The 23,106-nt window shown below is 37.2% G+C and overlaps 2 protein-coding genes across 2 annotated transcripts; one reads left to right on the forward strand and one right to left on the reverse strand.

Annotated features, from left to right (window-relative positions):
• Positions 1-129: 129 nt before the first annotated feature.
• LOC116718738 (saccharopine dehydrogenase-like oxidoreductase) lies at positions 130-11,729 on the forward strand. Its single transcript, XM_032560957.1, is given in 13 exon segments — positions 130-465; positions 3,523-3,557; positions 3,559-3,636; positions 5,461-5,541; positions 7,266-7,395; positions 7,601-7,650; positions 7,796-7,926; positions 8,602-8,719; positions 9,685-9,804; positions 9,887-9,943; positions 10,031-10,142; positions 10,236-10,317; positions 10,729-11,729. Coding segments are annotated over 13 exon segments (1,284 nt in total). The 5' UTR covers positions 130-266; the 3' UTR covers positions 10,820-11,729.
• gcfc2 (GC-rich sequence DNA-binding factor 2) lies at positions 11,455-22,733 on the reverse strand. Its single transcript, XM_032560932.1, is given in 19 exon segments — positions 11,455-12,562; positions 13,178-13,314; positions 13,382-13,528; positions 13,636-13,702; positions 13,834-13,910; positions 14,680-14,801; positions 16,064-16,208; positions 16,286-16,485; positions 17,523-17,611; positions 17,709-17,748; positions 17,828-17,951; positions 18,774-18,957; positions 19,853-19,998; positions 20,206-20,306; positions 20,470-20,721; positions 20,812-21,051; positions 21,494-21,595; positions 22,371-22,428; positions 22,430-22,733. Coding segments are annotated over 19 exon segments (2,619 nt in total). The 5' UTR covers positions 22,685-22,733; the 3' UTR covers positions 11,455-12,429.
• Between the last annotated feature and the right edge of the window lie 373 nt (positions 22,734-23,106).

Below are 23,106 nucleotides of genomic sequence, written 5' to 3' on the forward strand. Positions count from 1 at the left end.
TTGATAAAATGTATGATTCGTTAGAAAAATAAACATGTGATATATAATGCAAAAATATGACACGTTTTCTTTATATGAAACCTCTTTGTCATAGCGCGTGGCTGTTGTACATTTCTGTTAGCATATTAGCATAGTTTGGCTACGGAAGTAGACAAAGCAGCGCTGTGAAAAGCGCAGCGGGCAGCTCAGCCCCTTCATTGTGACAGTCAGTGTGTAAAGGTGTTCGCAGTAAGCTTCTTCTGTTTGTCTGAGTGTCTGCTGGTACCATGGCGCGGGTAGAGACAACCTCCAGCAGGCCGTACCATCTGGTCGTCTTCGGAGCCTCTGGCTTCACGGGGCAGTTTGTGGTGGAGGAGGTTGCCCGGACGGCGTCCGAGGGACCCAAGGGGAGCCTGAAGTGGGCCGTGGCTGGCAGGAGCAAGCAGAAACTGGAAAAAGTTCTGGAGCAGGCCGCTGGAGTCCTCAGTATGTATCCGATTAGTCATATTAGTTGTGCAGATTGTTTCTAATGCAGCAGCAGGTATGACTATTAGGTCAATTTGTTGATTTTTAGACAAAGAGAAGGTATTCTAGTTGGTGTGGAAGGCTTGATTCAGAGATGTTGCTTAACTCAAGGCGATGAAGCAATTCATGCAGATTGAACAGTTGGACATGACTTTGACCCTGTTACAAACTGCATTAAAATGAACGCATGAAATAAATGTCGGTAATAATATGTTTATTGAGCATTACACTCAACTTTAAACATGCACATGTGCAGATAAAGCAAAACAAAACAGCATTATTCTCTTATACAAAATAATCTACACTTTATGTCCCTGATTACAATCGCGTTAAAAAAAATATCTGAGAGTTTATTTTTAACTGGCTGTAATTTTAATTTCTAAACTGATGATACCTTTTTTATTCTGTTCATTGGCTAATAATTTTTTTTTTATGTTACACTTTTTCCTGATCGCAAATTATTCCAAAAATATCTGACTTCACAATAATGTAGAGTATTTACACACAGGTTGATGTTTTCAAGCCTTCATTATAATGACAATAACTTGCAGATAATTAATATTTAGTTTTCAGAAGATAGAATACTTCATTAGGAGAATATTTATCTACCAACATGCTCATGCATCCCTTTAGCTTTTCAATTGCTAATCAATTGAAAATCATTACAACTCAAAATTCCAGTAAGAAATCAGTTACTAAGTTGTTATATTTTTCATTTTCAACAAAGACAGGAATCATTTTAATGCAATTATGACATGGAATAATGTCAACCAGACTGATGGAAAATCCAGTCCAGTTGCAAATCGGGAGCAGGAGCTATTAATTTGTCATCCTGGTAACAAAAGTTTCCAGAGGATTAGAGGGTAATTCTCTGGTCTCCTCCTCTTCGACAGCTGAGGGGACATAGCAGCTGCTAATGCACCGGCCTGTCCCACCGCAGTTATCTAGTTGGAAGAAAAATGTGTCCTTTGCCTTGCAGACGACCTCAGACTGCTGCATGAAGCATATTTGTAATAACTGGCATAGCTGTTACTATGGTAACTCCTTCAATGGCTTCATCCAGAACATTAGATCCGACTCATTAATCATCTGTGCTGTTTCTCTTTTTATTTACATTGTATTTATTTTCAGACTGAAACAGAACGGACTGAAAAGCAGCTTTAATGATTCATGCTTTTGTTGTTTTGTTCTCACTAAGTTTAAGGAATCTGACAGTCAAGCCTTCACAGAATGTTTCTGTAATTCAGTCAGTTGCATTTCGCCTCACGTCTTTTAGGTTTACCTGCTTTGGGTTTGTGTTTAAATGTAAATTTTGCCTTTTTATTGGACCAGGTGAATCGATCTCTGAATGTGATCGAAGGCCCACATCTTTATGAGTCCTTTGTTTATTTTCTGAGCTGGTCAATTAAGCTTTAATTTGAATTTATTGTAGAGGTATGAAAACTTATATTATAGGGTGTCATAATCTATGCATGGGAGTTGCTTTTCCATGAGCTAAACATTCATTCATTCATTTGTCGAAATGTTAAAATTTACGAGATTTGTTAATTGTAATTTGTAAATTAATTTCCAAATTAGTTTTGCTTGTTTTCAGCATGAAGCAAGATATATTTTTTTATATTTTGTATAATTTTTGAGCAATGTTTTGAAAACCTACATATCTTTTTTAAGAGCCATTTTGACAGGAAATATTTGCTTTAATTCAGGATACTAAAAAAATATAATTATTCCACTGCGCTCCTCTTGCCTAGAAAAAATCTAAATGTTAAGCGAAGGAACAGATTATTTACAAACATGGTTATGTGTTTTAACTGTTTTATTTCTAATTCATTTCACGAATAAAACTTGCAGCTACTGGAAATCCAAAATTCAGTTCTTCACAGTATTTGAATGTTTTAAAAAAGAAATGCAGGTTTGTTGTAAAATATGTCCATGTTCTGTACAGTATGATGTTTATAAGATGACATTCCTAACATAAATTTTGATTTATGTTAATCTTAAATTTTTTTTTATAAAGTCAGGTTCATTTTTTTAATCCACAGAGAAATACTCGATGTTTAAGCTGAGTAATTCACTTTTCCCTGGCAGTGAGCTGATCATTTTAAACATAATTATATTAGATTAGATGCCCTTCAATCCCTAGTTTTCCTCCAATTTCTTCAACTAACAGCGGAGCAATATGCTCTCGTAGTTTCACAAACTGAACTGAAAATATGTAAAATATCAGCTCAAAATCAAAAAGCATTAGAAAAACCCTACATGAATACTGAAAAAAAAACTTAACGGTATGACTTAAAAAGATTAAAAAGTGGCAGAGCGCCACTGAAGGAGAGTTTTTAAAGAGTTGTTTGAGTATTTTTCACATTAGATTCAGTGTTTTGAATTCGTCTTCTACAGTCTTGTTCTTTTACTTTTTTATTTTGAATCCCTGTCCAGAAATGTTGTCTTGGACAAAACATTTGTATTTTATTTACCAAAAACAAGAAAGAGCAAGAAGAAGATTCATCAGAGGGTGGGATGACAGCGACTTAAAGTTTAATCACAGTATTTTATAACACTGTTGTGATAATGATAAGAAGTATTTATTACTTATTTTTTAGGTGACTGAATATGCTTCTTTACTCCAGTCACAAAAAGAAGTGTGAATCACTGAACTGCTCACAGGAAATGTATTTAATCATATTTTTCAAATTCATTGATATTTATTGAAATGAAAAAGAAATGGGAGGGGGTTTAGTAAAATTAACAATACAGACAGCTTTGGAGGATTTTAAACATCATTAATTGAAATTTATATAAATCAAAATTCTTAAGAAACCTTTCACGATAAATAATAAACGATTCAATAAATACTCATCCTTAATTCATAACAAACAATGTTTATCTGTCTACACTTACAGTAAGATTGTTGTTTTTTTCTTACAACTTTTGTTCCAAACGGCCAGATAAACGTTGATGTTTGGTTTTTATTCTAAATCCAAGTGTTGCGCCGTTGTTCAGGTGTGTTTCTGTTCACAGGTAAGCCTGAGCTCCGGACAGAGGTGGACGTGATTCGTGGCGGACGTAGGCGAACCCGACTCCCTCGCAGCCATGTGCAAGCAGGCCGTGATCGTTTTGAACTGTGTCGGCCCGGTAAGCATTCGATTCCACAGAAATGTTGTTGTGTTTGTTCGTTTCAGGAGAATTTAATTCTTAACATCACTTTGTCGCTCGGCTCTGACATGTTGGCATCTCCTCTTGGCATAAGTGTAGCGCTTCATCTTGCCCTCCTGCTTTCTGTTTTCCTCTGTCGCTGTGGCGTCGCATGCACAGAGGAAGCACAGAGCAGCCTGCACTGGCAAGGAGAGACACTGACTGCAGCACACAATCAGCTTCATTGTGAAACAGCCAGAGTCATTTTTACAGTAGCAGTTTTGTGTTTTACACCAAGATGGACGCAGCTGGCTCAGACTCCGGCAACACACTGAAATCAAAAAGAATTCATCGTCTACACTGAGCCTAAATTTTATCACATTTTTATCCCCTAGAGGAAAAAAGTCATATTATATTTTTAATTTTTTTTGGAGACTGTGGTTTCTAAAGAACTAGGAGTGTTTGTTGGTAGGACTGAAACTTGTTATTCAAGTTAGTCAGTCCAGCTGGATTTAAACCAGATATTTATCACTTCAGAACATCCCATAATAATCAGATTATTAATCTGCCACTCTGACTACAACACTGTTCAAACACAGTTAATGTTGTGTTTAGTTTAATTTAAAACCATTTTTATTGTTAAAACATTTATTGAAAATAGAACAAAATCTTGTGAATACTCTTAGCATTGAGTGATGTCTTAGATTATCTTTGTTACTAGAGCTGGAGCTACTTGTCAAAGTTTTATATAATTCAATTAGTTTTATATAATTCATGATTAATCGGATTAATCGATATATTCAAATAACATCAACTAATTTAGTAAGCGATTAATCGTTAACTGGAGTAGAGCAGAGCAGTAATTAAGATAAAACTGCACAAAAATACATAGAGTTTGCATTTAAGATGTAAAAAAAGACTTTGTCTATAAATATGTTTAACCCAGAACTCCTCCAGGTTTAGCTTCACCTGCTTCAACTTCAGTTAAAAATATTCTATTACACACCTTTTGCTATCTGAAATGTTTATTTTCTTCTCTAAAAATCGAATTTAATTATTTATTAGCATCTTTTAATGCATTTCTAATAGTTTATTTAATAAAGACCTAAATGCTTAAATGAAAAATTGGCAGAAAAGTGCCAGTTAATTGTCCAACATTTGATAGATTAACTGATTCTTAGAGTAATTGTTAGTTACAGCCCTAAACTCTAATGTAAAATATTTAAAGTGTCTCCATGTATCAGTTTTAAATGTGGAAAATGACATTCAGCAGCTGTAAATCCTTAGTTGAGTTGTTTGCATTTTGGTATTTAAATAAAATATAACAGCCATTAAAGAGATTTCTAACAACTTTAAATTAACTCACAGAACTAACCCAGTCAATGACCCGAAACGTTTTATTACATCTGCTGATGGTTCTGATAGCTGCTGGTGCTGAAGTTCACTGTCTACAATCGGTGCATGTAAGAAAATAAGTTAAATGAATGAATGATTTATTCAATTAAATTTATTTCTATTATGATAATCTACAAAAAAAAAGTTATCTAAAGGCACTTAAATAATCTATTTATAAACAAGTCAGTCCAGTTATATAGTCAATGCAGGTTTAGAAAAGGACAAAACTAAAGAGAATCTCATGAAGAAAGAAATGTTGGAATAGAAACTTTATATTGAATTTTAATTGGGATGTTAGTCAACACTAATTGTTTCTTACCTACAAGGAAAGGCTTTTATTTCTAGATTAGCCCAGTTGTACCAGGTAAAGCGGGACTAAAGTGTGTCAGAAGGGTGTGGATGAGGTTCTGTCTGTCTTTGTGTTCACAGTACCGGTTCTTTGGCGAGCCCGTGGTCAGAGCCTGCGTGGAGAACGGAGCGCACCACATCGACATCTCTGGAGAGCCGCAGGTTAGCGCAACGCCGCCACGCCTCCCTGAATGGTGTTGTTTTCTTTAATCTCAGTCTGCGTGCAGATCAGGGATGTCCAAAGTGCGGCGCGTGGGCCCTTTGTGGCCCTTGAAATAATTTTGTGTGGCCCCTGACGGTGGAGGAGGAAAGGTGCAAATTCGGACCGTTTTGTATTTGTTTAAGGATGAGATTTCTGTGGCGAGTTTATGTTTTTAAACTGAATTTTGTTGTCTTTATTAGTGGGTTTTTTTCTGTGACTTTTTACTCATTCATTATGTCCAGCTGAACACAGCAAAGTTTTTTTTAAAAAAAGCTCATTTTATAGACCAATAAAATAGAAAATAATTGACCCAAAAAGTTTAAATACCATATTAAGGCAAACGTCATACTAATGTTAGTTTCATCAAAATATTACTTGATTAATTTATTGTTTTGCAAGTAAACGAGAAATGATTCATAATAATATTAGTTTTGTGTTTTTGACTGGAGAGAAAAAGTACATTTTGGTCCCTGAAGATTTTCAATTCATGGGATGTTAGCTCTTATGCGATTCAAAAAGTTTGGTGTAGATATTAGCTACTGATTGTTCAAACATATTTTTTTTTTACACGATTTTCAAAAAATGATTGGAGATGAACTTTTTAAAAATCATATTAAGCGAGGCCTTCATGCTGAAACATGTGCTGTCCTGTAGATGTCCTGACATTCATCTTTGAAGCTGTTTGTTTGGATTAAATTGGAGACACGCTGATTCTCATGCTCAGCTGGTTAGGATGAAATTATTTCTAACTCGTCCACATGACAGCAGCTGCTCTCTGCCTGTTGGACAGGGTTCAACACGTCCTGCTGACACGCAAGCTAATTTAAGGTTTCTCTCTTTTGATTCCTGAAATCTTCTCCATTACATTAAAATGAGATCGATTAAAACTAAATCTGCGTTTAACTTTTTTTTAAAAAATGGGACCTCTCATGCAAATTTCACATTTTGCTCATTTTATCTTACTTCCATTTGGGCCTCAGCTCTTTGTAAAAACAGCGCAAGCGCATAAAAAAAAGCATCAAGCAGTTTTTATAGTAACAAGTTAATGTCTGGAAAAGGAGCCGTTTCAGAAACCTTCCGAATATCAAGTCACAATCAATGTGTGCTGCGATGTTACCTAGCAACACAAGCCTAGCCCATCACCTTGCAACCCAAGTGGAGCTCCAGCATGTTTGGTCAGCTGGTTTTTACCGCTGTATTCGCTGTACAATGGCTACTGGAAGAGACAAGTGTTTTGTTTTTGACTTGTCATCCAGAAACCACCCCAGCATTCTTGCTGGTTGTGCAGGAGGCTCCACTTCTGCTTTTCAAAGATGTAGGGTTCTATAATCGTGCATTTGTTTGCAGCTTTTCTTATGTGCGAGTGTAAATGTTGAGATGGGGGCGTGGCCAGCAGCAGCTTATTTGGATTTGAAGTGACAGGACGCCCTAAAACGAGCGCATTCTGCAAGGAGCTGAAAACGGGCAGAACTGAGCAGATGGAAATCTCATTATATAAGAATGATTTTGTACAAAAAATGTAATAAACATGTTTTTTATAAACCTGTCCGAACCTGTTCAAGGAAGCGTAAGAGCTCACCTTTAATATTCATTGTGTTTAAAAATATGTTAAATTAAATGCAGTATATGAGAATCACTGGAGTGTTTTTTGTGTGTTTTTCTTCTGGGTGTTTTTGTCGGACAGTTTTTGGAGGGCATGCAGCTGAACTACAGCAGCCAGGCGGCAGAGAAAGGCGTCTTCATCATTGGAAGCTGTGGGTTTGACTCCATTCCTGCAGACATGGGAGTCATCTACACACGAGATCAGTTCAGGGGTAAGACTGGATATATTCATCTGAACAGATTCCGTAAATACATATTTAATCTAACCATTATCTTCTTGACTTAAAACAAACTCCTGTTTTCCAGAAATATTGTAAGTTGGTTTTGTTTTATATCAAGTGTACGTAGATATTTGCACTGGAAGCTGTTTTTGCAGTTCTCACCATTAGCATCATGCTAACCTGTCTGTGTGAACAGGCACCCTGACTGCTGTGGAGAGCTTTCTGACTATCGGCATAGGACCTGAGGTACGTCAGATACTGCATTACCCATAAGTCTGTGTGCTGAGCCAGCTTGTTGATTCAGTCTTTTTCTAATTTTCGTTGCCCTTGTTAGTGATATATCTGCCTAGCACTTCATCAGGACTTGTGTCTGTCTGTGTTCATCCGTCAGGGTGGGTGCATCCATGATGGGACCTGGCAGTCGGCCATCTTTGGCTTAGCCGACAGCCCGAATCTCCAGAGTCTAAGAAGGAAGTTTAACCACAAACCTCTCCCCACTGTTGGCCCCAAGCTGCGGCGCAGGTACAGTGGCTTCTATTTTATTCTCACCAAAACATTATCCTCAGAAGAAAATACGGGGCAATGTTGGAAAAAAATATGTTAAAGATTGAGAAAGAGCTGAGACTGGGGCAGGAAAATGAGCCTAATCACACAACTAGAACTACAATGTTTTGGATCAAAGCATATTAATCTGCAAAAATGGCCCAGTCAAAGAAAATCTGTGCAAAAAAAATGAACATTTGTGTCCACAGATGCTCCCTATCTGAGCTGACTGAGTGTATCCAAACCTAGAAATTATTGTTTATTTGTCCAAACTGGTAGAAACTTTGACTGTCACATAAAATCCCTATAAAATCAATATAAAAAACTTTTAGGACTATTAAAAAACCTTAAAGAAACTCATCCATTGAACTAGACATTTCTTTAGGTTAAATCTGTATTGTTGTTAGCAGTAGCAATGTTATTAACATATTCTCCTTTCTATAGCTGGACATGTAGAAGTACAAAAATGAATCTGATAAAGTGGCATTTTTCCACAACTGAGGTGATTCTCAGTTAGTTTTGAGTCTAAAACTGGTTATTTATTGAAATTGCAGGCATTCTGAGGACAAACAGGAGGTCTGAAAAAAGCTATTTAATAATCCTTCTCAGTAAGTGTTCATAAAATGTGACTGTCACATTTCTGCATGTTTGCAGGGGAGCGCTGTTCTACAGTAATGAGATCCAGCAGTACACGCTTCCCTTCATGGGTTCTGATCCGTCCGTGGTGAAAAGAACCCAGCGCTTCCTGGCAGAGGAACATCAAGCCACGCCGGTCGGTGCCACAACGCAGCGTTTTAATAAGGAAACTGGAAAATATCAGCCAATAAAACCTATTTTTACTAGTAATTCAATTCTTAACAGTAATAGTTATGTACTGTAAGATCTCTCCTCCACACTGCAAAGGAATTTCAAAACTAGTTAAACTTACTTGAATCAAACATTTTAAACTTGATTTAAGATCTTTTTACTTCTTAAGGACAAACCTTGACTTGTTTCAAGATATTCCACCTTGAACTATTAATTTAAAGTAGATCTGATGGCTGGAAAACGTATCTCCATATATTAGTCAATACCAATAATTATTGATTAGTGTTGTGCTTTAAATATCTTTAATGCTACCAAACTGGTGGAGTGAGCTTTCATGTTTTATCCACAGTTTTTACTCCATGTCGTCGTTTAAACAGTTATGAGTCACAGTGGCGAAACTTTAAACTGCTGCGGCAGTTACTCCTACATGCGGTTGCTAGGTAACCAAAGAGTGAGTGAGTTGATTCCACTCACTTTGCTTACCGGGCCATGACAGGTTGAGAAGTTAAAAAGTCTTTCCTCTACATCCCCCAGAATGCCGTGCGGTGCTGGATCGGAGTCCAGTGAATATTTCATATATTGAACATCGGATTTTCTATCAGATGTATTATCTGTTGATATTGATCATGTATCTGTCGCAATATTTGTTATTGATTTATTTTTCAACCCTAAGAACTGAAAATAAAACAAGCCACTCTTCACCTTAGAAACATTTGACTTGTTTTTAAAGATTTTAGTCCATCCCTGTTTCTTAAATCAGCTTTGAAGCCCAAATATTTTATTTATTATAGACTGTTAAATGCCATAGGGGGCTGGATTTTGCTGAAATGACTGTATCTTTCATGTTAAACCCAAATGTTTAAAGTAATCAATGAGATTAGATAGTTTGAACTAAATATTTGAATGATTTCCTCCTGCTATAAATCCCAGGTCCAGTATGGAGCGTATGCTGGAGTTGGAGGTATTGGCAGCATCATCAAGCTGATGTTTGCTGGCATGATGTTCTGGTTGTTGGTCAAGTTCACTTGTGGACGCAACCTGCTCATGAAGGTAAACGAGGAAGATGCATTAAGCACCGTCTATGCAGTGTAACTCTGGTTTTTAAATCTAATTTGTTAATTTCTCTGTTCAGTATCCAGAGTTTTTCTCCTTTGGAATGTTCTCGAAAGCCGGACCAACCAGAAAGCAGGTAAAACAATGAAGGATGTCAGGATTAAACACCCATTTGCTTAAATATGCAAAACAAAACTCATTGAAATCAATATGTTTCTGTTAGATGGAGGGATCATCCTTCCAGTTATCCTTCTATGGCGAGGGTTACACAAACGATCAGGACCCCGCGCTGGGAAAACCTAACGCCAAGATCCGCACTCTAGTTCAGGGACCAGGTAACCACTGTAGAAAAAAATCAAAATTCAGAAATGGAAATTAACTTGCAGTTAGTGAGTAAAGCTCATCTAATTAAATGTTTTATTACTCAGAGGTCGGATATGTGGCCACGCCCATTGCCATGGTGCAAGCTGCTCTCACGATTCTCAACGAACCGGCAGCTTTGCCCAAGAAGTGAGTTCCCACTCTAACACTAAACACACCACTGACTTTTAAATTCAGTTTGTCACTTGTACTTTCCATATAAACCTAATAATAACTAACATGATTAGCACATTTAGAGTACTAGATTTAGGTTTTTTAAGGGAGAAAGACCTGGATCTGCACCAAAACTGCAGCATAGTTTTCACCCAAAGTCAACAAGTTTGCAGGATTTTGAGAAAATGTGGCTGCATTATATTACAACTAAAGCAAAAAAAATATATGAGCGATGCTGTAAAAGAGCATAACAGTTTTAATCAACCAGGACTTCACCACAAAAATAGCTTTATTTTTCTTCCAAGCATCATTTCAGAACACAAACCAGAAAATGTTTTAAACATTTTTGAATCTGTTTCTCAGTGAAACATGTTCTTGTTTTTCCAGGGGAGGAGTTTATTCTCCAGGAGCTGCTTTCGCCAAAACCACCCTCGTCGACCGCCTCAACAAACATGGGATCCAGTTCTCTGTCGTCTAACCCTGACATTTTTGTGAGCATTTACTAACACGCAAAACTATAACTGGGAAACTTTAAGCTTAAAAATATACTTTTTTGATTAAAACACTCTGGAAGCTTCAAATTTTGTTTTTGGTGATGTGTTCCACTTTTAATCCTTTGCTGCAGCCAGAACCTGCTGATTTCCCTTCAGTACTTCGAAGATTTTACTTGGAAGCCGAGCACAATTGTTGCTGTGTTTCCTTGTCAAGGACACTAAAAGAAATGTTAAGTTTTGCATGGTTTTCCACTGACACGATTACTGATAATGGAAGTATTCAGGACAATTTTGTTCAGTTCATGCCTCTGGACACGGATAATAAAGAGAAAACTAACATTTTATGTATACTGTCACAAAATTATTAAAAAGCATTTTAACAGATTGTCAAAGGATGAACAGGTTTCCTGAATGTTGCACAGCTGTTTTTGACCAAAGCCCATCAAATCTTTCCACAAAACATGTTAAAGCTCCTCTACCTTCCAGTTTTTGCTCATAGTTCATGATTTATATGTACAAATAGAGGACTAATGAGGTAAAAGTAGGTGATAAATTGGATTACAGTTTAAAAGATTAACATGTTGAATGCTTTTTTCTTTCTAATTTCTTTGGTTTAAAGCCATTAGGTGAGGGCAGAAGCTGCAACATTTGCATTTATTCATGTGATGTTTCTTTAAAGTCATGAGTGGCCTGTCTAAGCTACCTGTTATTGCTTCAACAAACAGCTTGATGAAACTAAACTTTCTACGGTGTTTAGTTTGATAAATATTGCTCTGTACATGGAAATTACGATCAGAGCAATTCAATTGAGACCTCTTTGAGCATTGTGTGCATTGTTCAGGCTTTATTTTGCATCACTGTTTGCTTCATAAATAAAGATGTCTCCAGCAAAAATAAGAGGTCCTGTCTTTAATGCACACCGTTATGTTAAAATAACAGTAAGTCTTCAGTTTCACTAATAATGGTGAAGATGATCCAGGTGCAACATAATGCTCCCACATTTTAGAATGACAATTTGTTGTTAATTCTCAAAGGTAACATAAACAAACTCTGAAATTAGGAATATTAACCAACCCCCAAAGATATTTTTTATGTTTTAGTGGAAGGGAAAAGTGTGGGAAACTAGATTGGTTCCACCAAGACAACTGTTGATTACCTAAAAAATATATATTTGATCATAATCTTTATCATTGTAGTACCACAAAATATTGCAATAAAATACAAAGTCCATATCACCCAACCCTAGTACTGAGTGCATTTATGGACATGCTTTAACATTATTAATATTATATTAATATTATTTAAGCTCCAATATCAAAAGTTAATAGTTTTATTAATACCTTTTGGCAAAAGCATTCATAATCTGAATCTGGCCCAAATTGAAAATGACTTTGACACCCCTGATATACTTTTATATACCTGACATAGACAAAATTCAGAAATAAACAAAATTCCAACATTTATTCAGAAAATATAACAATTTGTATTAGACATAAAAAATATCTAGACTAAAATCATAATTTGTTGTACAGCTGCATGTGTTATACTGATTATTAGTTTAACTTGAGTCTTTATTATTTCATCCAGTTCCTGCTCATTCTCTTTCCTGGTTCAGTAGCTGATGAGAGTAGATGACGTCCTCGTAGTGGTATTTCCCGGTTAGAGCCAAGATGGAGTCATAGCATCTCAACCTACTGAGAACCTTCAGCTCTTCGACCACAGCAGACCTGCAGCAGACAGAGTTTGAAGAAGTTGATGCAGTTAACAGCCAGGAAGGATCTCCATCAGCCTACAGAGGGATTATAAATACAGCGGATGCGTCCGCAACTCAACTGCAGCAAGAGCCGGGCCCGCCTTTAACCGCTTATTGGTTACCATGGTTACCCGCATTTACCTCGCTGCTAGCTATTAGCTAGCATGTTGTCAGCGGTCTACAACTGTTTATCACAGCGTGATAAAATACGTTATGCTACTAAAATGACAGTGAATGAGATGCGCCTTAATGGCCCATAAGCTGCAGGTGAGTCGATAAATGACGAGAGAATACGCCCCAAACGTCGGATGCTACTTGCTAGCAACATTAAAGCAATTTGTTTACGGTAACGGGAGGCTAACAATAAAACTTCTAACATCTGCAGATACCGCAAAGCTGCGTATGGGAGTTGCGCCAGGCGAAGAGGAGTGATCTACGCTGGCTGCCAGATGTAAATTATTTTATTAGCCACTTTGTAAATATTTAAAATAGTATATTCTCGACAGCGTTCTGAAGGCCACATGCGCAGTAAGCGGCTGCTGACTCAACGTGACATTGACCGATAATCTAAACACAGGTGCTGTATTACCTGCTGCTGGGACTTTCAGGCGGCTGCTGTTTGCAGAGGCTATGAACTTTCTGAACAATGTTGTTCCTGAAATTCTGCAGCTGAGGCAAACAGACGCTTTCTCCTTCAAACCAAGAGTCAGGCAGACATTCTGCAATCTGGAGCCAAAGAAAAGGTTACAAACAGATCCCAGGATAAACTCTGTGTTTAGATATATTTAAATACCTTTCTGTGTGCAGAAACAACTCTCCTTGACAGCGTCTCACTAGACAAGGTAATCATCAGGTATCGGTTCAGCAGTTTGTCCAACATTAGTTCTTTCAAAATGGACTCAGGAAGCAGCAGATCCCATTTCCCCATATTCCCCAGCAGCTAATAGAAACATAATATAATCCCGATTAGCTTAAAAAAAAACAGCCTGTAAACATTTAAAGGCAACAACATTTAAAATCTGAGACATCTATTAGGGCATTAGTTACTTTTACAGCCATCCAGAACTGTTCGTCTCTGAAGCGGCGCTGAGGGGACAATCTGTCCTCCAGCAGCCTGGAAGGAAAAACAAATGGACCATTAATGTGACTGAGATGATGATGATGCACAAAATAATATAAAATTATCCTTTATAGACAAGGAATTTAATCCAATCAGTGAATGATCAATGACTCTAGTATACTGACTTTTTTGGATACAAGGGGATAAAGACGTCTTCATCTACACAGCTTCTGAGCCTATGAACCACTGCTTCAATAAATCCCTGCAAGAAACAGAAAATACACAGAAAATACAGTTTATCTGATGTATGTTTCATAGGCTACATTCGCACAGCAGGTGAATAAGATCCAAATCCTCTTTTTTGCCTATATGTGACCAATATCTGACCATTTCACTGCAGTTTCAACATCCCAATTTCTTTTATCATCCAAAAATATCCAATCTGTGCCACTTCCATATGTGGTACTAATTCGGATACACGTCCAATAGTTTTCAAAACTTCTGCATTCTGATTGGTCATGTTGCATTTTATCTAACTTCTATGTCATTAATTTGAGACATGCATCATATTTCTGCACCATAAAAAGCCAGAGGCAGTAAATCAGGATGTAAACAATGGATGAAAATTATAATTATGAACTTATGAACAAAGTCTGCTCCGCTAAAGCAGATCACAATCAGACCACCGGTGTTTCTGACTACAAATCCAAACAGACTTCGTTACAAAAGCTGCAGTCAATGCTCCACAATGTTCTTTTTATTAGCTTTATTCATTTTGATATGATCTTGTCTGGACTAATTGCTAAATAAACGACTCCATACACCATTACTTCCACACACAGTGCGCTGCTAAGTGCCATCAATGTTCCTCTGCGAATGCGGGTCGCAGAAGTCTCACTGCAGTCTAGTTTAATTAGTATTATGAATGACAATACACACAAAAAAAAATAGGATTTCAGCAACAACAAAAAAAACTTTGGAATTAACCATCAAAACCTAAACATAATAAATCTAAAGTTTGTTGGCTTCACCTTAACAGGTTTACTCTGCTCGCCTTCAAAGATGGAGTAATCCTCCCTCAGCCTGTGGCAGACAGCAGACAGGCAGGTAGATTGTTGGATGGAAAAAGGATCCCACACCAACTCCACATGGCCTGCGCAGAAAAACACAAATTATTTATTCACTTGCCCTGACAGACAAAACGTACAGAAACAGAAAACTCTCTGCTGGTAAAGATAGCAGCAGTACAATCTCACACTGCAGCACAGTGAAGCAGTGGTAGCAGAACTGTCGTCTTCCAGCTTAAATCCAAACTTTAAATCCCAGCTTGGGGTATTTTCTACATTCTGTCACATTTTCTGACATAAAAAAAATTATCTTTTTTTGCCACAGCCATCAGCAGATTTGTTCCAATCTGTACAAAATGAGCTACATTAGAATTAGAAATATAAACGTTGCTTGTTAATGTGAAATCTAACGTCTCCACAATCTCTTTGTAGTCTCCTAAAACTTAAGAGCTTCTTCTTTAAAAACATTAGTCAAGCAGACACATATTAATTGCCTTTAAACACAAATATTACCGTTTTGTTTTGAGTAATGTGCAAAAAAACAAACATAATATAGCTTCAAAGTAGCTCACTGGTGCTACATCTCATAATTTAATCTTTGAGAATTAGGTACATATACACGTGAATATGTGCTGATGGATATATGAGTGTAGAGATAGGGTAGGGTAAGAGATAGAGTGCACAAGAAGTGAGAGACATGTGGGAAAGAAGGATGAGAAAGTTGTTTTTCTTTCTATTTGTATGTGTTTTTTAAATTTTTGTATGCATTTTTTTATTTTTCTTTATTTTTGTTCACTTTTATCTTTTCTCTGATGTTTAAATTATCCTTATACGGTGAGCTTAAAAAGATTAAACTTTGGTCTGTGTTCCTGCTGCAAATATGTTTTTTATATTTTAGTTTACAATTAGAATAAGACCATGCACCTAAAAAATAAATAAAAATGAATCTTAAAAAAAAGCATAATACAATTTTTGAAGAATTGTGTTCGTCAAAAGCAGGAAAGAAAAACAAAGTTTCCTTTGGTTCCCTAAATTCTCTGAGCAAAGGTTTTGTGCATTCTTCACTTAAACTAGTTACTGTGATTTGATTACGGACTCAGTGGAAACTATGAAATTAATTTGTTCAAGTATTGACTCCTGAAAGCCTGGCTCTTAATTCTTTTAGCTACTGACCGTTACGGATAATACCCGAGAGAGGAAACATGAAGTGAAAATAAAAAAAAAAACTACAGACAAAATGGTAAACAATAGACAAAACAATTACAGATTACAGCTCCATCAATTCACCTTGACAGGATCTAAAAAGTTAACATTATTGGTAAAATGTTGAAGAGTGTGTGATATTTACTGGTTATTTTGGGTAGAAGAGTCTTTTCTATGACGTTAGAGAGCGTCTGTCTGTCTGTGTGCTCCAGCTCCTCATGGCCGTGTCCGTGACAAAACGTCTCCACTGCTGTGAACCACGGGAGGGTTTCAAATTCTCCACCAACGTCCTGTAACACAAACACAGAAATGATCAACACCTCGACGTGTTTGGCCAAGCCTGATCGTTTATAATCTCTGCTCTCACTTTTAACGGGTTCCACACCAGCAGCTGATGCCTAACGATGGGGTTGAGCAGCTTGGGCAGACACAGAGAAATGTAGGCGTTGTGGTAGGAGTCAGAGTACGACCTCCTCCATTCTTCAAATCGAGACAGAATCTTTTTAACGTTGCAGAAGTCGTCTTGGACGTCAGCAAACACCGCCTGAGCTCTCGACTGGATATCAGCTGAAGAGAGAGCATAGAAGGCACAAAGTGAGACAATCCATCAAGTAGAAAACAAAAAATAAGCATCTACAGTAAACCTTTAGCAAATAGAGTACAAATGCAACGTGCACTGTGGTAGGAAAGCAAACAATTAATTGACTTATCGTTAATTATCGATTTACAGTTCATTAGATTTAAAATTAGTTTCAATGGATTAACTAAATTAGCTTAGATGTTCTTCAGTGCTGTAGTTTGGCCGCCAACCACCAGAGGGCGCCTCTGGTCATCCTTGCCGTTGTTACAGGCACAAAGATGGCGGCCATAAACGGTCCAAACAGAGTCCGATGTGGAATGAAAAATGTACTTTATGCGGTTCTGATTTGAAATAAACACTCGACAAACTCCTGAAGTTTCACCTTAATGGCGCAAATTCAGCCGAACTACATTATGAAGCGGCGTCAACTTTTCAACAGAAAATGACTGATGTGCTACGAGGGCGATGACGTGACGACAGAAACGCGAAAGAGATGACGGGGAGAATTTGTAACATAGTGGGGAAAAAACATGCTAACATGATTCTAATTAGCAAGGTTGATTTTGAGGGCTGTCCTGAGTTAAAGGGCTTCATAGAGCAAAGTTTTAAAATGTATTCAGGAGCCACCAGACATAACTACTGTATGAACATCTTTGTCAATGGGGCATTAAATATTTCACATATTTTAATCTTTATTTTTTTATTTTTCTATCCAGCTACCTAAGATGTTCCTGTTATGTTAAACTAACATAACAGTTATGATATATGAAATAATGTGAGAAAACCACAGTATTTAATACACCTGACACAAAATGTTACATTTTAATATCTTTTTTCTAAATTTAGCATATGAAAAATTTTATGTTGAGTTGCTGAGAAAACCCAAATTTTCAAGAAAATAAATTAACCGTTAGTTAACTTTAGATTAATTGATCATCGATAACGGGCATATCTGAACCATGGTATTTGACAACGATTGCAGTTTGCTCTAAGTGAAGGCTCATAAAACAGATTTGTTTTTCACATATTCTCTCCTGAAGCTGCTCCTCTTCTTCTTCAGAAAGCTTGGCATCTTCAGGTAAATGAAAATCTTCTAGATTACTGGCCACTTCACTGCAGGTTACACACACAAAAGAATTAAAAGTAAGAACTATGGTTTTTTGTAGAAAAAAAAAGTTAAAACAGGAAAGTAATTTTAAATTTCACTAACCACTGAATATCAGAGCTGCCAGTCTGTTCCTCTGTGTTATCTTCAAGAGACAAGGAGTTAGTTTAAATGTTTCATCACTTCCTGGATGTTTGGTTGTATCACATAGAGCAAATACTTACAGCTGAGCTGCTGCAGGCGCTCAGCCTCCTCTTTTATCCTCTTTCGCCTCTGAGCCAACAGCGCCTCCATGTGATCAGACAACAGAGTGTGCATTTCCAGCTCCAAGGCATTGATTTCAACAATCTAAAGACAAGAAATTAGTGATAAACCCTTAAGTCAATTAAAAATAAAGAATGTATTAAAGGTGTCCCATCATGCTTCCTTGAACAGGTTAGAATAGATCTATGGGCGATACAAAATATGTTCATAAAATTTTTTGCATAAAATCATTCTCAGATAATGTGATTTTACTCTGGTCAGTTCTGAAAAGAGTTCACAATGGACAGAATGAGCTGTTTTAGGGCCTCTGTTACTTTAAATCCAAATAAGTACCTCCAAACTCAGCGTTTTTACGCGCATGTGAAAATGGCTGCAAAGAGATGCACAATTACACAACTGTACATCTTTGAAAGGCAGAAGTGGAGCCTCCTGCTCTACCAACAAGAATGCAGCAAGTGGTTTCTGAATGGTAAATCAACAACAAAACACTCGTCTTTTCCAGCAGCCATTTCACAGCACATACTGCAGAAAAAAAACAGCTGACCAAACATGTTGGAACTCCGCTTGGGTTGCTAGGTAACGGGCTAGGTTTCGCTGGGCTTGCTAGGTGATGGACAGTGCGCGTCAATTATCAACAAGCAGGGAGGTTTTGCTCATTAAGCAAAAAACATTAAGTTATTGCCAAAAACTGATTTTTTTCTTTTCAGAAGCAGAGTTCCAAATGGAATCATAAAAATATGCAAAATGTGATTTTTGCACATTAGATCCCCTTTAAACATCACTAATCAAGCTTTATACTCAGTCAAGCAGCTTTTCCACATAATCTTCTTTGTAAGTGACACATATTGTTTTCATAATTTTTTCTAATAATGTTTATTTCCAGATCATAACTTGGTGAAGTCAGACCTTCTCCTGCAGACATTCGACCAGGTTGTGGACGTAGAGGATCATGGTTCTGTAAAACCTGAGCTGAGCCTCAGAGGAACTTTCTTCCAGCAGCTCTAATGAACTCTTGGCGTTCTCGGCGTCGCCCTCCATCCTCCTCAGCTCCGCCTGCCGTGCTCTGTACACCTCCTTCAAGGAGTCCAGTCTAGAGACAAAACACAATTGGGGGGAAAATGATCTTATATTCAATGAAACAAAAAGTCTGTAATAAAGAACGTCACAGAGAAAGGAAACTTGAATATTTGTATTTGAGAAATCCATTTTTATTTTCAGTAAATTTATGGCAAGTCCTTTAACTATAACTAAGAGTTGAAAGTATAAATTTTTGTCCTTATCAGTGTAATTTAAAGATGTTTGTGTTACTTCTAAGGTATCTACAGGCTTCAACAGTATTCCCTCACAGCTCGGAAATATTTTCAGCTCTGAGAAACAGAAAGAAAAAGGAAAAGAGAACTGCTAGAAAATGTAGGAAACTTTTTGCGGTAAATAAATGTTTAGCTTATTTAATTGAGTCACATTTTTTAATTATTTATTTGTTACTGTGTTTATAATTTTGTTTTTATTAAAACATGTCTCTCTTGTAAATGAGATCTTGGATCTCAATGAGAACCTGTAAATATACAGTATTTATTTGACTGTATAAATAAAAGTCAAAAATTAATATCTTTACTTTACTGTTATTAAAAGCACATTTAGCTTATTTTATGCTTTTTGAATTTTTGTGTAGATACCATTAATTATGGATCTTTTTACCAATCTGATTATATCACACAACTGATTTTAAAGATAATTAAACACCTGGTTGTATTTAGATAAATGTTGCTACATTCCAACTTCAGTTCAGAAAAGCATCCATTAGTTTACTTTAACTAGTCAGATACAAACTGTAGTTTTGAACAGTGATTCTGCTAGTTGCAGCTACACCAAGGTTTGAAGTGAAAATACATTAAACACGTGTTCATCTAAGTCTGAATCAGTGTGGTTGTGGATTGTTATGATGTGATGTAAGTACAGGCATTGTAAATGAGAGGAAAACAAACTTTTTAGTGATCCTTTTCTTCACCGTTGAGACAGAAACAAGAGGAAGGGTCTTTGGGATCTTAGCCCCTGTTAGTCTCTTTTTGTGTCCTCCTCTGTCTGGCCTGCTGTTGCTGCTGTAGCTGCTGGACTCGCTGCCAGACGGACTCTGAGAAGGGAAAAAAAAAAGAGACTTTCTGTTAAAAAAATTTTTCTTTTCCAATTAATAGTCAAACTTGACCATAGGAAAATGATTAGAGGGATAAAGAGCATGAGGAGGTCACACTGGACAGAGGAAAATAAAACAGAAACAGACATGAATAAATAGCAGAAAATGAAGAAGAATGGGAAGAAATAGTTTTATTTTATTTTTCACCCGTTCCCCTGGTCGTCTCTTGACTCCCTTTTCAATCTGTGTCTGCTCCCAAAGTTCCTGCTCCTCCTCATCAGTTGCTGACAGACTTCCATCACTTCCTCCTTTATTATTACACCAAAAATATAAAACAGACAACACTGAATCTTTTTTTGTATTTACTTATATTAAATTTTTTTCCACTTCTGAACAGATGCCTTTTATTTTATTTGCTGAAGCTCACAGTATCTCTGGTTGCTCTCTCTCATGGTATCACCTCGTTTTTACCTAGTTTCTCTGCAATCCTCTCCCTGATGCTCTTTATTCGGGGGGCGAACTCGATTCTTCTCTCATGGTCGTCTGGCTCATCATCGTCGTCATTTTCAACTCTGTCCTCTTCATCGTCGCGGCTGTAGTGATCGGGGGTGCTGCCAGCAGAGCTCCGGCCGTCTCTACCCAACGGTATGAACTCCTTCTGGGCTCGCGCCGCGCGCCGCTGCCTCCTGGCCGCGTGTATCTCCTCTGCTTTAGGGATAACGGCTGAGGAGCCAAAAGTTATACAGATTTTGAGCACGCTTTCTCTATCACAACTTCCTTTAATAAATACATTCAATAAACATGAAGACATACTTGGTTTGGCAGCAGAGCAGCTGGAGTCAGAGTTGGAGCTACTTGCAGGTGATCTAGCAAAACCTCCATCACCGTCATTGTCACCATCGTTACTGTTGACGTCATCGTCGTCGTCATCATCATCATCATCGTCGTCATCATCGTTATTATCATCATCACTATGCTGAGAATACGGTGAAGCCTCACTGCTGTCTCCATGACTGGGAGAAACAGATGGTGGGGCATCTGCACCACCAGAAGCTGGAAGACATGCAGTGCAGAAGAAATTTGATCAACACACAACGATTATAGGTAGAGCTACAGATAAATTATATTAGTATTCTGTTATTCTGAAGAGTAATCAGATAAATTGGCACATTCTGCAGATGTTTTAGGCTTATTAGAGTATTAGAAATGCATTAAGAGAAGCAAATGATCAAACAATTCAATTCACTTTTTAAATAAGATAAGTATTTTAAAATGCAACAGTTTTTACAGAATTTGAACCAGGTGGAGCTAAAACTATGCCACTTGAGTAGTTTACGGACAAAGAAGGTTTTTATTTATTTATTTATTTTTTTACCTCAAAAGCAAATTGTATATATTTTAAAAAGATAAATATTGACCTGGACTTAATTTAAGTTCATATATACATTTAGAGAAAGGAGGAATCAGAAAATGGAGAACATTTTGGTGATTTTACCTTTGCTGAGGCTCGTCTTGGTGGGTGGAGCCTCCTTCTTCCTGGCTTGAAACACCACAGCTTTATCAGAGGACCTCTTTAGTTTAAAAGTTGATTCTTCTGCTACAAGAAGAAGAAATGAAAAGTTTTTAGTTGAAATTTTGAGCATTATGCATGTACCTTTTAGCTCTAATCCAACTTTAAGATAATTGGTCTGCAACCTTTATAATCCTAAGAGCCATATTTGCCTCCTGTATAGCGAATTAAGACTGGTTTAGAATAGCAAATGTATTTATTTATTTTTTATATTTAAAAAAGGCTACTTTGGAAAATTTGTCATTTCAAAGATTCACCTTTTAGTTCTGTTTTTGGGTTTCAGAATAAAGATGATTGATATCTTTCTGTGGAAGTAATGGAAATGAAAAAGCACACAATTTCCAACTTAATTACAAAATAAAGTAGATCTCAAAACAATATTACTGGTATTTTTAGTCATTATGTTATGGAAAATTAATAACACAAGGACAAACTGCTTAAACGAGCTGGTGTTAAAATTTGTATTTAGAAACAGTTGATTGTTTATCGTTTTAAGCCAGAGATATTAAGAGCCATTGTGGATCATCCAAAGAGCCACTTGTGGCTCCGGAGCCGCAGGTTGAAGACCCCTGTTCTAAATCGGACGACTATTTCAGTCAAATAGTCAATACATGTACTTTTGTCACGAAAGACCCAAATAAAATACAACGTGAAAAGTTAAAAAAAAAGAAAGAATATTTTTACACTGTAGGTAAACGTTTATGTCCGTTGCCATCTTTCAACGGACAGAAAACATCGATTTTTCTGTCCGTCAATGACAGAAAATATGTATTTCTTCACTTTAGCGCATTAATTTAGCTACCTTCTTTGTCGTCTGTAAAACTAAGGATGGAGCTTTTCGTCGTCTTTGTCCCATCTTTTATCATCTCTGTCCTCCGTCGCTTCCAGCGCCTCGGCCGCGGCTTCTCCATCACTGCTGTCCGCCTGCGGAGGTGTCGCTTCCCGCTTGGAGCTGCAGGAGATGCCGCGGCTCTGCGCCGCTTTGGGAGGCTTGTTTATCACCGACGGAGCCTCTTCGGGTTCATCTCCTTCTCCGCCGTTCTTCTGTTGGTCTTCATCCTCGCTGGAGCTCTGTTTTCTCTGGCGAAAGTTCCTCCGTGGCTTCTTGTTAAACATTTCTGTCTACACAACGGCCTGTCATACGTTACTTCTGACGTTTGCGGTAAAATGTCGCAAAGCAGCAGCAATGCACCATGGGTAATGTAGTAAACGAGCGTATACTGTGGAAAACAAGCGTAAGCTAGCTACATTTCAAAGGAAATTTATCATATAGTTTATAAAAGTTTCACATAACTATTCCAGGTTTGGAAAATGTGTCATAAAAAGTTAATTTGGGGCCTCAAATATCAGTAAAGACCTAGTATTGACGGTAGATGCTGGTGATGCTGTGGTGACGCCAAATCAAATAGATTTTTTTTCTTTCTTTTTAACATTAATTCAATTGCTTATGAGTGATATAGGACCTCTATATTTTTGTGCTTCCCAGGGGACAAAAGGCTCCAAAAGGAGGGCTAAGTGGGGCCATGACTCCCACTTGA

This window comes from Xiphophorus hellerii, chromosome 4, assembly GCF_003331165.1.
Source record: "Xiphophorus hellerii strain 12219 chromosome 4, Xiphophorus_hellerii-4.1, whole genome shotgun sequence".
NCBI lineage: Eukaryota > Metazoa > Chordata > Actinopteri > Cyprinodontiformes > Poeciliidae > Xiphophorus > Xiphophorus hellerii.